Source organism: Pistacia vera, unplaced genomic scaffold (genome assembly GCF_008641045.1).
Source record: "Pistacia vera cultivar Batoury unplaced genomic scaffold, PisVer_v2 Contig401, whole genome shotgun sequence".
NCBI classification, from domain to species: domain Eukaryota; kingdom Viridiplantae; phylum Streptophyta; class Magnoliopsida; order Sapindales; family Anacardiaceae; genus Pistacia; species Pistacia vera.
The window spans coordinates 421,738-436,642 of record NW_022196226.1 but is presented as its reverse complement, the minus strand read 5'-3'; the positions used below and the strand labels follow the sequence as shown (position 1 = coordinate 436,642).

At 38.0% G+C, this 14,905-nt stretch overlaps 2 protein-coding genes across 2 annotated transcripts in view; both read right to left on the bottom strand.

Moving 5' to 3' along the window:
• Positions 1 to 1,458: 1,458 nt before the first annotated feature.
• On the bottom strand, positions 1,459 to 1,842 carry LOC116141936. The gene has a single exon (XM_031427408.1). It carries the CDS (start codon positions 1,840 to 1,842, stop codon positions 1,459 to 1,461), a length of 384 nt encoding a protein of 127 aa, XP_031283268.1.
• A 24-nt stretch (positions 1,843 to 1,866) lies between these two features.
• The window catches only part of LOC116141935, a gene marked incomplete at its 5' end in the record, with an annotated part of 108,402 nt that continues 95,363 nt past the window's right edge, over positions 1,867 to 14,905 (bottom strand). The window contains 4 exon segments of the mRNA XM_031427406.1: positions 1,867 to 2,428; positions 2,603 to 2,695; positions 2,807 to 3,138; positions 3,141 to 3,822. Of these exon segments, the coding sequence (XP_031283266.1) occupies positions 1,867 to 2,428; positions 2,603 to 2,695; positions 2,807 to 3,138; positions 3,141 to 3,822 (1,669 nt within the window).

Below are 14,905 nucleotides of genomic sequence, written 5' to 3'. Positions count from 1 at the left end.
TCCTAAAATAAAATAGGAAAGTGGTGATTCTGAGCTGTAACTTGCGTGCCACATGTCCTCAAATCTTCCAATAATAAACTGCCCAATTGATTTGCATGACAAGGCAGAATGCTCCAGGACGTCCAGTGCAGATGCGTCAACTTCAAGCTCGATTACAACCTTGATGCAGTGAGTATCTCTCCAAACTCAAAACATGAAAGTTGTAGATCTATTTCTTAGCGTTCCACATAATTTTGAATCATCTCAATCGGAGCTCGGATGAGAGAGTTATGCCCAGATTACGAAACAACGTCGAAACTGTCCGAATTCACTTAATTAGTTCCGTTTTGCAATTAACGCCTCCATTTGCATCCTAAATCAAAATAGAATAATAATGAGTACATTTAGGCAACAAATACGTATAAAAGACTAAACATTAAGGGGGGTAAATATGATATTTTGCATTCTTATCAAATTCTCCCACACTTAGCTTTTGCACGTCCTCGGGCAAACTAATTCAAACAAACGCTACACTCAAGTCATATCAAGAACACCATCATCTCAAGTCATATCAAGAACATCAGCATGATGCATAAGCAACAATATTTAATCCATGCATATTCATACCTAACTTAGGAAGCAGCAAAATAAAATAAAACAGAGTTAATGACATTCATCTCTCTTCATCATCTTCCATAATTACTCTTAATCAGTCAATGCAAACAAGGAAACTAATCACAACCAATTCATGTACAACTCCCCTCTCAACTTTTCCTCAACTGTTTCTCTTTACTACTACAAACTGGGTAGCAAACTAAGGATACAATTTTTTTTTCTTTTTTCTTTTTTTTCTTTCTGTTTTGAAAAATAATGAGTGCATTTTATGCTCCATCTCATTTCATGGTTGTGTTTATGAGTGAGTGCATTTTACGCTCCATCTCGACTCACCACATACCTTTCTTTTCTTTTTCCTATTTGCTTAAACCCAAATTTAGGACTAGCTTAAGAGAAACAATTTTTTTCTAAGGGTTGCTATACAATCCTCAATCATGCTTCGTCACCAAGTTCACACAACTTCTCAAGACATATTGTTTCAAAACTACAAAGATTCAAATCTGATTAACTGTATTTTATGAAAGATTGCTAACATCCTAAGTCAAGGAATATGCTCAACAACAAAGTCAAGTTACTATTTCATGCATCACTAGACGTTCAAAGACATGACTTAAAGCATATACCTTCCTAGAAACAACAACTATATATATATATATTTTTTTTTAAGAACATAAATTAAAACACAACCTAAATCCCCTCCCCCACACTTAAAACTGACATTGTCCCCAATGTAAGATGAAATGCAAAGAAAAGGAAACAATAACCAAAATTTAAAATGCGAGAAAAGAAAACAAACTCCCCTTGGGTTGCCTCCCAAACAACGCCTTTGTTTATTGTCATTGGCTTGACTCAAAGCTGTCTTCTTTAATCTGAATAAGTCGGATCCTCAAGGTCTAATCCTGCCACATTTTCTTCTTGGAGACCTTCATAGAAAGTCTTAAGTCTATGGCCATTCACCTTGAACACTTTGGAAGTTGCTAAACTTTGAATTTCAACTGCACCATGAGGAAAAACATTAATAACAACAAAAGGTCTAATCCAATGAGAACGCAACTTAGCCGAAAACAACCAAAGCCGTGAATGATTTAGAAGGACTTTTTGACCAACTTTAATCTCCTTCCTAGAGATCATCTTGTCATGAAAAGCCTTCGTCTTTTCCTTGTAAATCCTTGCATTCTCATAGGCATCATTGCGAATTTCCTTTAACTCTTGTAGTTGCAACTTTCTGTTTTCTCCATTTTCATCCATCTTCATGTTAAAACTCTTGATTGCCTAATAAGCTTTGTGTTCTAACTCAATTGGAAGATGGCATGCTTTCCCAAACACCAAACAAAATTGTGACATACCAATGGGCGTCTTATATGCAGTCATATACGCCCACAAGGCATCATCCAAATGCAAACTCCAGTCTTTCCTACTTAGATAGACCGTCTTCTCAATGATGGACTTGATCTCTCGATTTGACACTTCCGCTTGTCCACTAGTTTGCGGATGATAGGCAGTAGACACTTTGTGGGTCACATGATACTTTTTCAGCAAAGCCTCCACAGTTCGATTGCAAAAGTGAGTGCCTCGATCACTTATTAGAGCTCTTGGAATTCCAAACCTGCAGAATATATTAGACTTGATAAAATTTGCAACAACTTTAGAATCATCAGTCCTAATGGCTTTAGCTTTCACCCAATTCGAGACATAATCAACAACAAGCAAAATATAAACATAACCAAAAGATACAGGGAACGGTCCCATGAAATCGATGCCCCAAACATCAAAAATTTCACAAAACAGTATGGGGGTTTGTGGCATCTCATTCTTTTGGGATATATTACCTGTCCTTTGACAATTATCGCATGACTTACAAAAAAAGTATGAATCTTGAAATAAAGACGGCCAAAAGAAACCACATTCGAGCACTTTTCTCGCTATCCTCTTAGCTCCAAAGTGACCTCCACATGCATAAGAATGACAAAAGGTGATAATTGAAATAATTTCAGTTTCATGAACACACCTTCTTATTACTTGATCTGCATAATGCTTCCATAAGTAGGGGTCATCCCACACATAGTATTTGGCATCACTCTTGAACTTATCTCTTTGAGCCCTAGACAAACCAGGAGGTAAGATGTTAGTAACCAAATAATTTACAAGATTCGCATACCAAGGTAATGTAACACTCGTGGAGAACAATTGCTCATCAGGGAACATTTCTTACAAATGAAGTTCATCCTCCACGTGAACTAAACGACTCAAATGATCCGCGACATGATTTTTTGTCCCTCTTTTGTCTTTGATCTCCAAATTGAATTCACTCAAGAGAAGTATCCACCTTATTAATCTCGGTTTTGCCTTTTTCTTCATCATCAAATAACGCAAAGCTGCATGATCAGAAAAAACAATAATTTTAGTACCAAGCAAATAAGATCGAAACTTTTCTAAAGCAAAAACAACAGCTAAAAGTTCTTTCTTCGTGGTGGAATAATTTCTCTGGGCATCATTTAAAATCCTGGAAGCATAATAAATGGCATGAGATGAGATGCTTTTCCAATCCTTTGACCCAGAACAGCGCTTACTGCATAATCACTTGCGTCGCACATTATCTCGAAAGGAATGTTCCAGTCAGGGGGCTGGATAATTAGGGTAGAAGTCAGCAGTTTCTTCAGCTTGTCAAACGCCTCTTTACATGCCTCATCGAGCTCAAAAACCACATCCTTTTGCAGCAACTTACATAGGGGTAATGCTATTTTGGAGAAGTCCTTGATGAATCTTTGGTAAAAACGTACATGTCCAGGAAAAGAACAAACTTCCCGTACACTAGTAGGGTAAGGTAAAGATTGAATAATGTCAACTTTGGCCTTATCTACCTCAATTCCCCTAGATGAAACCACATTACCCAAAACCAGACCTTGATCAACCATAAAATGACATTTTTCAGAATTTAACACAAGGTTAGTTTCTATGCATCTTTGAAGAACCAGTGTAAGGTTATCCAAACAATTATCAAAAGAGTTTCCATAAACTGTGAAATCATCCATAAAAACTTCTATGATATGCTCAACATAATCTGAAAATATGCTGACCATACACCTTTGGAAAGTGGCTGGGGCATTGCAAAGGCCAAAAGGCATGCGGCGATTTGCAAAAGTTCCGAATGGGCATGTGAAAGTCGTCTTCTCTTGATCCTCCAGAGCAATCGCAATCTGAAAATAACCTGAATAACCATCAACGAAACTATAGTAAGAATGACCAGCTAACCTTTCAAGCATTTGATCAATAAAAGGTAAAAGAAAGTGGTCCTTGCGGGTTACAGCATTTAATTTCCTATAATCTATACAAACCCGCCACCCATTCTGAACATGGGTAGGAACTAACTCATCATTCTGGTTTTTCACAACGGTTATTCTGGTCTTTTTAGGAACCACTTGAACAGGGCTAACCCAATTGCTATTTGAAATAGGATAAATCACTCCAACTTCAAGAAGTTTGAGGATCTCCTTTTTCACAACATCCATCATAGGCAGATTCAATCTTCTCTGCGGTTGATGGAAAGGTTTTGCTCCTTCTTCAAGCAGGATACGATGCATGCATGTAGACGGACTAATTCCTTTGATATCTGTAATTTTCCAACCAATAGTCGTCTTATGCTCCTTAAGGACCTGCACAAGTTTCTCTTCTTGCGATGCACTAAGTTTGCTAGAGATGATCACCGGTAAAGTTTCTTTGTCTCCAAGGAACACGTACTTGAGGTAGCTGGGGAGAGGCTTCAATTCTGGAATGTGGACCTGCAAAACAGAGGGTAAAGGCCTCTCATAAGAAATTGGTAATGCCATAAAAGAAACGCTACCTGACTGCTGTAACTTTGGAGAATCGTTCAACGCTGCAACAGTTTCCTGTAAATCAGAACTCAAAGCTAATTCCTCATTCTCTTTCTCAAGATGCTCACTACTGGCAACTTCCAATCCATCTTCTCTGTCAAGTTCAAAAACTTCCTGTGCTAAAGAATCAATCACATCAATAGAATAAACATGATTATCATCATCATCAGGATATTTCATGGCATCATAAATATTAAACTTAACAATTTCACCATCAAATTCCATGGTAAGTATGCCACTATGAACATCTATCTTAGTCTTGGATGTTTTTAAGAATGGTCTTCCTAACAAAATAAGGGCAGTTTGATCACCATTTTCCATATCAAGCACATAGAAATCAGTAGGGAAAACTAAGCCATTAACTTGAACCAAAACATCTCAACTACCCCCTTAGGTAGGCATTAGATCCAGCTAATTGAATCAACACACAGTTTATTCAAAGTCCAAGTTTCAAAGAAGCATATATGAATATGGCATGACATTATAGAAGCTCCAATCTACATGGCCTCTCAAACCTAGTGTTACCTATCGTACAAGGGTAGTAAACTACCTGGATCCTTGCACTTCCTGGAGTTTTCTCTGAATCACTGCAAAACATTCTCCCATTCTCACCTTTTCACACCCCTTAGTTGTTTTCTAAGTGTACACAATTCTTTCAAGAATTTAGCATACGAGTACTTGTTTAATAGCATCAAAAAGTGGAATATTTACCTCGCATCTACGAAAAGTCTCATCATATCTCTGTTTGCATCTCTTCTAGATTCTGCCAAGCTTGAGGAAAAGGTGGTACCGGTTATAATCGACAGAGGGGAAACTTACGCTTAGGAACACCATCGTCTTGGGAACGTTCTGTCTACACTAACATCTTCTCTTTTCTTCCTTCGACGATGCAGGGGCTGCCTTTGTTGGAATCTCAACCTCTTTACCACTTCTGAAGTGATCGCACACATTTTTCTTGGATACCACCGTTTGAGAAGGTAATTTCCCCAACTTTGTGCCTCCAGCTTATATGCGTTGCCATCTGACCATTTGATTCTGTAATGCCCTACTTGAGGTACGTAGTTAATGCTTCTTCTTTTGCTCTTTTTGAGTTGTTCATTATTGTTGGTTGGCCTTTGAGTGATATGTTGAACATTGCCTTGATATTGGTTGAAAATAGAAGAAGTTTAGGTTTCCAGCTTCGCGGGCGAAGAAGAATCTTGCCGGGCGAGAGGTGTGAGCCACGGGGAAGCTACTGGACAGTTTCGCCGCGGGAAGAGATTCCTCGCCGCGGCGACGTGCCAACCAAATGTTTGTTAAGTTTTAGATATTTCCTTCTAAGGGCAATTTGACCATTCTACCCCTAATTAGCAGGAAAAGTGGGGAGTAAAATGTAAGGAATTTTCATGGAGAATATGTTGTTATGGGGGTGGTTTGTAGTGAATCAAAGATATAGATAGAATTCCCAAAAGAGTAGGCAAAATGGGAAGCTGTGTATAAATTTCATTAAAAGGAATTAAACCATTGCAAACCCTTCATTCTCTTCTTCATCGCCACTCTCCTCTCTTGCTTCCTCTCAATTTCTCTTTCTTTTGATCAAGGAGTTTTGAAGGGCTTTTGGAGTGATTTGGGTAGAAAATCAATCTAAGGCACCCTAAGTAAGGATTCTTGCTTTGGTTGTGAAGCTTTGTGAGTTTTTGAATATATTTGATCATTGAGGGTTTTTGTTCATTTGTTAAGAGTAGAGAAAAAGTCAAGCAAACCAAGTGAAGGAAGAGCTAGTGAAATCTTCTCATAACAAGGTAAGTAAATCCCAACCCAAGTTGAGATTTGCGAATTTTCTTGATTGGGTTTTGATAGCAATTATGTATGTAGTTGTATACATGTTATATGCCATGTTATTGAGTCTTAAATGGAGATTTCTAGTGCTTTGTGATTGTTTATACATTAAATATAGAAGTGAGATGTGGGTTGGAAGGTAGTTTGAGATGGAATTGAAGGATATTGAGGAATCCTTTTTGGAAGTGTCTTTCTTTGGCAGGATTTATGGCTATGTGAGGGGGTTTTTCCCCATTTTGGATGGTTAGAGAAAGACTTAGAATTATTGTTATAGTAGAGTTTTATTATGCACTTGAGTTGTTTAATGAAATGCCTAATAGAGGTTTGAGTATGAGTAGTGAACCTTAATTCTTGCAACATTGCATGTTGGCATTTCATAAGTGCATTAGTGGAGATGAACCATCCACAGGCATTAATTGTGCATTGAGAAGTGACCTAAGAAAGAGTAGGAAACTTTGTGTATGCACTTGCTCTTTGAGTAGAGAACTTGTGGATACAACTACTTTAAGGGTAGAGAGAATGAGAAGTGCTAAAGTAGAATGAATGAGAAGAGTAGTAGAAATGGGTTGATGCTTTGTGATCATCACCCAACAGTTATAAGAGTCGGGTGGATGCTTTGTGATCATCACTCGACTAACAATTAGAAATGGGTTGATGCTTTGTGATCATCACCCGATAGGTAGTAGAAACGGGTGGATGCTTTGTGATAGTCACCCGGTCAGTTATTAGAAAGGGGTTGATGCTTGGTGGTCATTACCTGACATTTATTAAAAGTGGGATGATGCTTTGTGATCATCACCCGACAGTGATTAGGAACGGGTTGGTGCTTTGTGGTCTCCACCCGATAGTTATGAAAACCGGGTAGGTGCTTTGTGATCCCCACTTAGTAGTCACTAAGAACGGGTTGGTGCTATGTGACCTTCACCTGATAGTCATGAAGAGTGAGATGGTGCTGTGTGAACACCATCCGGCCGTGCCTCCGGTAAGATGAGGCCATGACGTTTAGTAGGAAAGAACAGAAAAAGTGAGGAAAGAATTAAAAGAAATACTTACGGGGATAAACAGATAGAGGGTTTTACTTACTGAGCATTATTTTGTGCTCACCCCGTTATTTTCCTTTGTGGATGCAGGATCTAGGTGATGTTGCAGTCGGAGGGGCGTTGGCAAGCGAGGAGCGATAGCTACACTGTTTCCCCTGTTTTTGTCTTTTAAAATGGCCTTTTTGTAAATGATGCTTTTTGTGTATAAAAGACGTAGTACTTATAATAAAAAGAAAAGTTTTGGGCCCATTTTCTATTGTTATTATGCATGCATTGTACTAGTTTACAGCAGTTGTTACAGATTCTCTAAACTTTGAACACTAGCTCTCGTCTCCTATTGAAATTGCAAAGTGTTAGTAGCAAGAGACTTAACAATATCTTCTAAAGACATACCAGAATTAGTAGTTTGGTCCGGTTGTTGTCTAGGGGGGTATGGCTACTTGTACTGTTGGTAATTTGGGCAGTTGTGAGGGTAGAGCTGACTCATTTGTTGATTCCCATGGCCAAGATTAGGGTGATCCCTCCATCCAGGGTTATATGTGCTCAAATAAGGATCATACTTCCTTTGCGGTTGTCCAGGGAAACCACCTGCTGCATTCACTTGCTCAACAGGCTCCTCTTGAAGAGTTGGGCACATATCAGTTGGATGCCCTACTACCAAACAAATTCCACAAGCTTTCACTGTCTGCATGTTACCTACAGCCATTTGACGAACAAGAGAAGTTAGACTCGCAATTTGTTGTTCAAGGGAAGAAATATTTACCTCATTATCATGCCTAGATGGAAGGTCAAGCCTAGTGCCAATTTCAGTTTGCTTCAGTTTGGCTGAAATAGCATTAGTATCAGAATTCACCAAAGTGACTCTTAATCTTTCTCAATCCTCAGCTCAGCTTACGAAAGGATGTTAGGAAAAGAGTCAAGAGTAAGAGTCAGAGCTGTCCAGCTTAAGGGGGGATGTTAGTAAAGAATTAGAGTGAGTTGAGTTAGTCAATCTGCCGTTTACTTTTAGTTTGTTTTAACAGTTAGTTACTGTTATCTCAGCATTATAAAAGTACCATTTACTATACCATTTTGTTTTAAGCAAATCAATAAAGAATTCTTGCTTCTTCTCTTACGTTTTCTCTCTATTCCAGAGCTTAACAGCTCACATTTGTGTGTATAATTGATTTAATATCAACAGAATATACAAGTATCGTTGATTGATGTACAAGTATAGAGTATCAAAATTTTGTAATCTAATTGTAGACAATGTTGAGAAGAGAGACTCAAAACGTGCAATATAGACGGACTTGGCATAACAAGTCAGAACGCTCCAGGACATCGGCAATGCAGGTGCGTCAACTTGAAGCTCGATAAACCTTTATAAGCCATTATCTCTAAAAACTCAAAACATGAAAGGTGTAGATCTCTTTCTTATCGTTCCACAGCATTTTGAATCATCTCAATCGGAGCTCGGATAGAGAATTATGCCCAGAATACGAGCAGTGGCGAAACTGTCCGAATTCCCCTAATTAATTCCGTTTTTCAATTAACACCTCCTTTTTGCTTTCAAACCAAAATAGTAAATTAGTCCAATTAGGAAACAATATACTATAAAGACTAAACATTAAGGGGTTAAATATGACATTTTGCATTCCCATCAAATTCCCCCACACTAGCTTTTGCACGTTCTCGGCAAACTAATTCAAACAAACCCTACAGTCAAGTCATATCAAGAACGCCATCATCTCAAGTCATCTCAAGAACATCAGCAGGATGCATAAGCAACAATATATAATCCATGCATATTCATACCTAACTTAGGAAGCAGCAAAATAAATAAAACAGAGTTATGACATTCATCTCTCTTTATCATCTTCCACAATTACTCTTATCAGTCATGCAAACAAGGGAACTAATCAAACCAATTCATGTACAACTCCCCTCTCAACTTTCTTTTACTGTTTCTCTTACTACTACAAACTGGGTAGCAAACTAAGGATACAATTTTTTTTTTTTTTTTTTTTTTTCTGTTTCGAAAAAAATGAGTGCATTTTATGCCCATCTCATTTCATGGTTGTTTATGAGTGACGGCATTTTTACCTCCATCTCGACCCACCACATACTTTTCTTTCTTTTCCTATTGCTTAAACCCAAATTTAGGACTAGCTTAAGAGAAACATTTTTTTTCTTTTTTCTTTTAAGGGTTGTTATACATTCCTCAATCATGCTTCGTCACTAAGTTCACACAACTTCTCAAGACATTTGTTTCAAACTACAAGATTCAATATGATTAACTCTATTTATGAAATATTGCTAACATCCTAAGTCAAGAAATATGTTCAACAACAAAGTCAAGTTACTATTTCGTGCATCACTAGACGTTCAAGACATGACTTAAAGCATAAACCTTCCTAAAACCAAATGCAGGGGTATTCTTTAAGGTGTACGTGGCGTTGTTATACCAGAGGTTGCCAAGTACTGCTAGGCATTTTTTAAGCGGTTCTGGTTTCCAGCCGATATCCCTTAAACTAGGCAGAATTCTTTCTTTTTTTTTTTTTTTTTTTTTTTTGAACACAACTAAAAAACACACCTAAATCAACCAAATCCCCTCCCCCACACTTAAAGCTTACATTGTCCCCAATGTAAGATGAAATGCAAAGAAAAGGCAAAAAATAACCAGAATTCAAATGCGAGGAAGAAAACAAACCTCTTTGGGTTGCCTCCCAAGCAGCGCCTTTGTTTATTGTCGTGGCTCGACTCAAGGCTTTTCTTCTTGCAATGCACTGAGTAACGTTCCTCCGTCTCCAAGGAATACGTACTTAAGGTAACTAAGGAGAGGCTTCAAATTTGGAATAGGGCCTGCAAACAGAGGGTAAAGGCTTCTCGTTAGAAATTGGTAATGCAATACAAGGAACTTACCTGACTGCTGCTGTAACTTTGGAGAATCATTCCATGCTGCAACCGTTTCCTGCAAATCAATAGTAACTAACTCCGCATTCTCTTCCTCAAGATGCTTACTAATGGCAACTCCCAATCCATCTTTCCCATTGAGTTTCAAAACTTCCTGTGCTAAAGAATCAACCACATCAATAGAATAAACATGCTCATCATCATCTCATCATCATCATATTTCATGGCATCATAATGTCAAACTTAACAATTTCACCATCAAATTCCATGGTAAGTATGCCACTATGAACATCTATCTTAGTCTTGGATGTCTTTAGAAAGGTCGTCCTAACAAAATAGGACAGATTGATCACCATTTTCCATATCAAGCACATAAAAATCAGTAGGGAAAACTAAGCCATTAACTTGAACCAAAACATCCTCAACTACACCCTTAGGATAAGCATTAGATCCATCAACTAATTGAATCACAACACCAGTTTTATTCAAAGGTCCAAGTTTCAAAGAAGCATATATGGAATATGGCATGACATTAATAGAAGCTCCTAAATCTAACATGGCCTTCTCAACATAGTGTTTACCTATCGTACAAGGGATAGTAAACACCTGAATCCTTGCACTTCACTGGAAGTTTTCTCTGATCACACTGCAAACACATTTTCTCCCATTCTCACCTTTTCACACCCCTTAAGTTTCTGTTTCCTCTTAAGTGTACACAATTCCTTCAGAATTTAGCATAACGAGGTACTTGTTAATAGCATCTAAAAGTGAATATTTACCTCGCATCTACGAAAGTCTCCTCATATCTCTGTGTTGCTCATCTCTTCTAGATTCTGCCAAAGCTTGAGGAAAAGGTGGTACCGGTTTATAATCGACAGAGGTGGAAACTTACGCTTAGGAACACCATCGTCGTTGGGAACGTTGCTGTCTACACTACATCTTCTTTTTTTCTTCCTTCGACGATGCAGGGGCTGCCTTTGTTGGAATCTCAACCTCTTACCCTTCTGAAGATGATCGACTTACATTTTGTCTTGTGTTGACCACCGTTTGAGAGGTAATTTCCCCAAACTTTGTGCCTCCAGCTTACTATTGCAGTTGCCATCTGTCTCATTTGATTCTGTAATGCCCTACTTGAGGTACGTAGTTAATGCTTCTTCTTTTGCTCTTTTGAGTTGATTCATTATTGTTTAGTTGGCCTTTAAGTGATAGGTTGAACTTTGCCTTGATATTGTGAAAAAGAAGAATTTTAGTGTTTCCAGTCTTCGCCAGGCGAAGAAGAATCTTCGCCGCGGCGCAGAGGTGTGGAAGCCACAGGGGAAGTGCTGGACAGTTTCACCGCGTGGACAGAATCTTCCTCGCCGCGGCGACGTGCCAACCAAATTGTTTGTTAAGTTTTAGATATTTTCTTCCATAAGGGCAATTTGACCATTCTACCCCTAATTAGTGGAAAGTGGGGAGTAAAATGTAAGAATTTTCCTGGAGAATATGTTGTTATGGGGGTGCTTTTGTAAGGAATCAAAGGATTAGATAGAATTCCCAAATAAGAGTGAGGGCAAATGGGAAGGCTTGTGTATAAATTTCATTAAAAGGAATTAAGTAATTGCAAAACCCTTCATTCCTCTTCTCCATCGCCACTTCTCTCTCTTGCTTCCTCTCATTTTCTCTTTCTTTTGATCAGGAGTTTTAAGGGCTTTTGGAGGATTTTGGGGTAGAAAATCAATCTAAGGCACCCTAGTAAGAATTCTTGCTTGGTTGTGAAGCTGGTAGTTTTTGAATATATTTGATTATTGAGGGTTTTTGTTCATTTGTTAAAGAGTAGAGAAAAAGTCAAGCAAACCAAGTGAAAGGAAGAGCCAGTGAAATCTCTCCATACAAGGTAAGTAAAATCCCAACCCAAGTTGAGATTTGAGAATTTTCTTGATTAGGGTTTTGATAGCATTATGTATGTATGTTTGTATACATGTTATATGCCATTTATTGAGCCTTAAATGGAGATTTCTAGTGCTTTGTGATTGTTTATCCATTAAAATATGAGAAGTGGATGTGGGTTGGAAAGGTAGTTTGAGATGGAATTGAAGGATATTGAGGAATCCTTTTTGGAAGTGTCTTTCTTTGGCAGGATTTATGGCTATGTGAAGGGGTTTTTCCCCCTTTTGGATGGTTAAGAAAAGACTTAGAATTATTGTTAAGTAAGAATAATACTCGGGCTACGGACGTTTTTAGAATGGCCACCATATGTGCTCGTAGGGTTCTCACTATCAAGATTTGAAACACTTGATACCCTCATCACGGTTCCACCATTCTAAGGACATATATCAATACATATTGCAATAATAATGATTTACGCGATATAGAATAAAATGCCTTTTATTGATTAATGAACATTATTACAAAGAGTCAATTTTATAATAATTGACTGGCTCTAGGGCATCTACTCTAACAGTTATCTGAGCCAATATCTTCACACTCTCTAAACACTCACCTTACGATCACTCGGTCAAAGTCCAAACATCATAGCTCCCTTTTGACCACCACTATCAACCCTTCCTCTTCATTAGATACCCATGAACCAGTCAATGTAGCTAAAGCTCACTCTTACCCTTCTTGGAAGGCTACCATGGACAATGAATTTCAAGCACTAATATCTAATCATGCGTGGGAACTTGTACTAGCTGAGTCTCATATGAACATTGTAGGAAGCAAGTGGGTGTTTAGAATTAAACAAAATTCTGATGGATCTATTCAAAGGTTCAAAGCAAGGCTTGTTGCTAAAGGTTTTCAACAAACGCCTGGGGTGGATTATCTAGAAACATTCAAACCTGTCATTAAATCATCCATAATTTGAGTTATACTTAGCTTGGCTGTCACCTATGGTTGGGATATTCAACAAGTCGATGTTAATAATGCATTCCTAAATGGAGAGCTTACCGAGATAGTCTACATGGCACAACCCCAAGGTTTTATTAATAGCAAAAAACCCTTTCGTGTATGCAAACTGATAAAGGCCCTCTAAGGTCTCAAACAAGCTCCTTGAGCTTGGTTTGAGAAGCTCAAAAATGCTTTTCTCTAATGGGGATTTACTTCTTCAGTGGCTGATTCAAGTCTTTTCATTTATAAACACAATGGTCAAGCAATGTATGTAGTGGTTAATGCTGATGACATTCTATTGACTGGGAGTGATGCTAAATTGGTTCATGATATTGTCCACAAGCTGAATATTGAGTTTGCATTGAAAACTCTAGGCTCTCTCAAGTACTTCTTAGGCTTTGAGATACATAGGACAGATTCAAGCATTCACATGAGCCAACATAAATATGCTAGGGATCTCCTGATAAAATCTGGTATGAATGACTCCAAATCATGTTCAACCCCTATGGCTCTACGGAACAAATTGACATTCGAAGATAGTGACTTGTTTGACAAACTCTCTTTACAGAAGTACAATTGGTGCCCTGTAATATCTCACTCTATCAAGACCTGATAGTGCCTACTCTGTTAACAAGTTAAGTCAATTTCTCAAAGCCCCCACTCAACTCCATTAGCAAGCTTGTAAGAGACTTCTTCACTATCTTAAAGGCACCACTGATTTTGGAATTCAGTTCACTATGATTCAGCGATTTCATCTTGAATGTTTCACTGATGTTGATTGGGTAGGGGACATGGCATGCTGTCGTAGGCACCCAGAATTAAAACCTTCCGAACCTAACTACTGAACTATAAATAGGGTAAGCAAGGGTCAATCCCACGAAGAGTGTCTAGCCGAATTTTCTTTGATGTGAAAAAGGCTGGGGGGTTTGTGTAAAAACAGAAAACAATCTCAGCAAAAACAAAAACAATTTAATTCGAATTCAATCAAAATGACGAACTTGGTCTCTGTCAACATCCACCATCGGAATCTTACAACTGATCATTGATGCAAAGATAATCAATTCACACATTGAATATTCACCGTTGGAACTAATTTCCTATCTCTCCTTAATTGTAATTAATCAGGAAACAAGCGATCCTAATTAATCTTACCCCTAAACAACCCTAGACAAGCGCTCAAGATTTAATCTAGTGGCAGCCTTAAGAATTAGAGAGATCGATGAAGCTAAACAACACAAACACAAGCGGTTGTATTTAATTTAGTTGAATGTTCTTCGTAAGGTTACTAATTCCTGACGCAGCAAATTACTAACCCTAATTGCTTCACAAGTTGGAGGGATCAAACAATTACGGATTTGATATCAAACTTAGCAGTAGATTTCAACAAATAATACACTAGTAGGCCTCCTAGTAATTAAATGCATCAATCATGAAAATATGCACAGAATAACATTCAATACTCAAGCATGAATTTAACACTAAAAACAGAAAGATCTCACAGTTTATTTGATTCCGAGGTTTCCGTTTCCTTCGACCAAGTTACAAAAGTTCTAGCCGCTCATGGCCATCACAAAAACTCAAGTGAAAGAAAATTTCAGAGAAGAGAAGAGAGAGAGGCGTGGTCCCCCAAAACCTACTCTGATCTCCCTTTTAAAATCTAATTTAAGAATTCAAATCCCACTCAATCTCCTAAAAGAAATATTCTCCTATCCTAAAATAACATTAATCCTAATTTAATTCTAATTGGAAATAAAATAAAATAGAGTCCTAATAAAATAGGAAGGTGGTGTTTCCAGCTGTAATTTTCGTGCAGCATGTATG

Coding starts and splice junctions, on each gene's coding strand:
- LOC116141936 (XM_031427408.1), bottom strand. CDS start 1,842: ATGGATGAAAATGGAGAAAACAGAAAGTTGCAACTACAAGAGTTAAAG.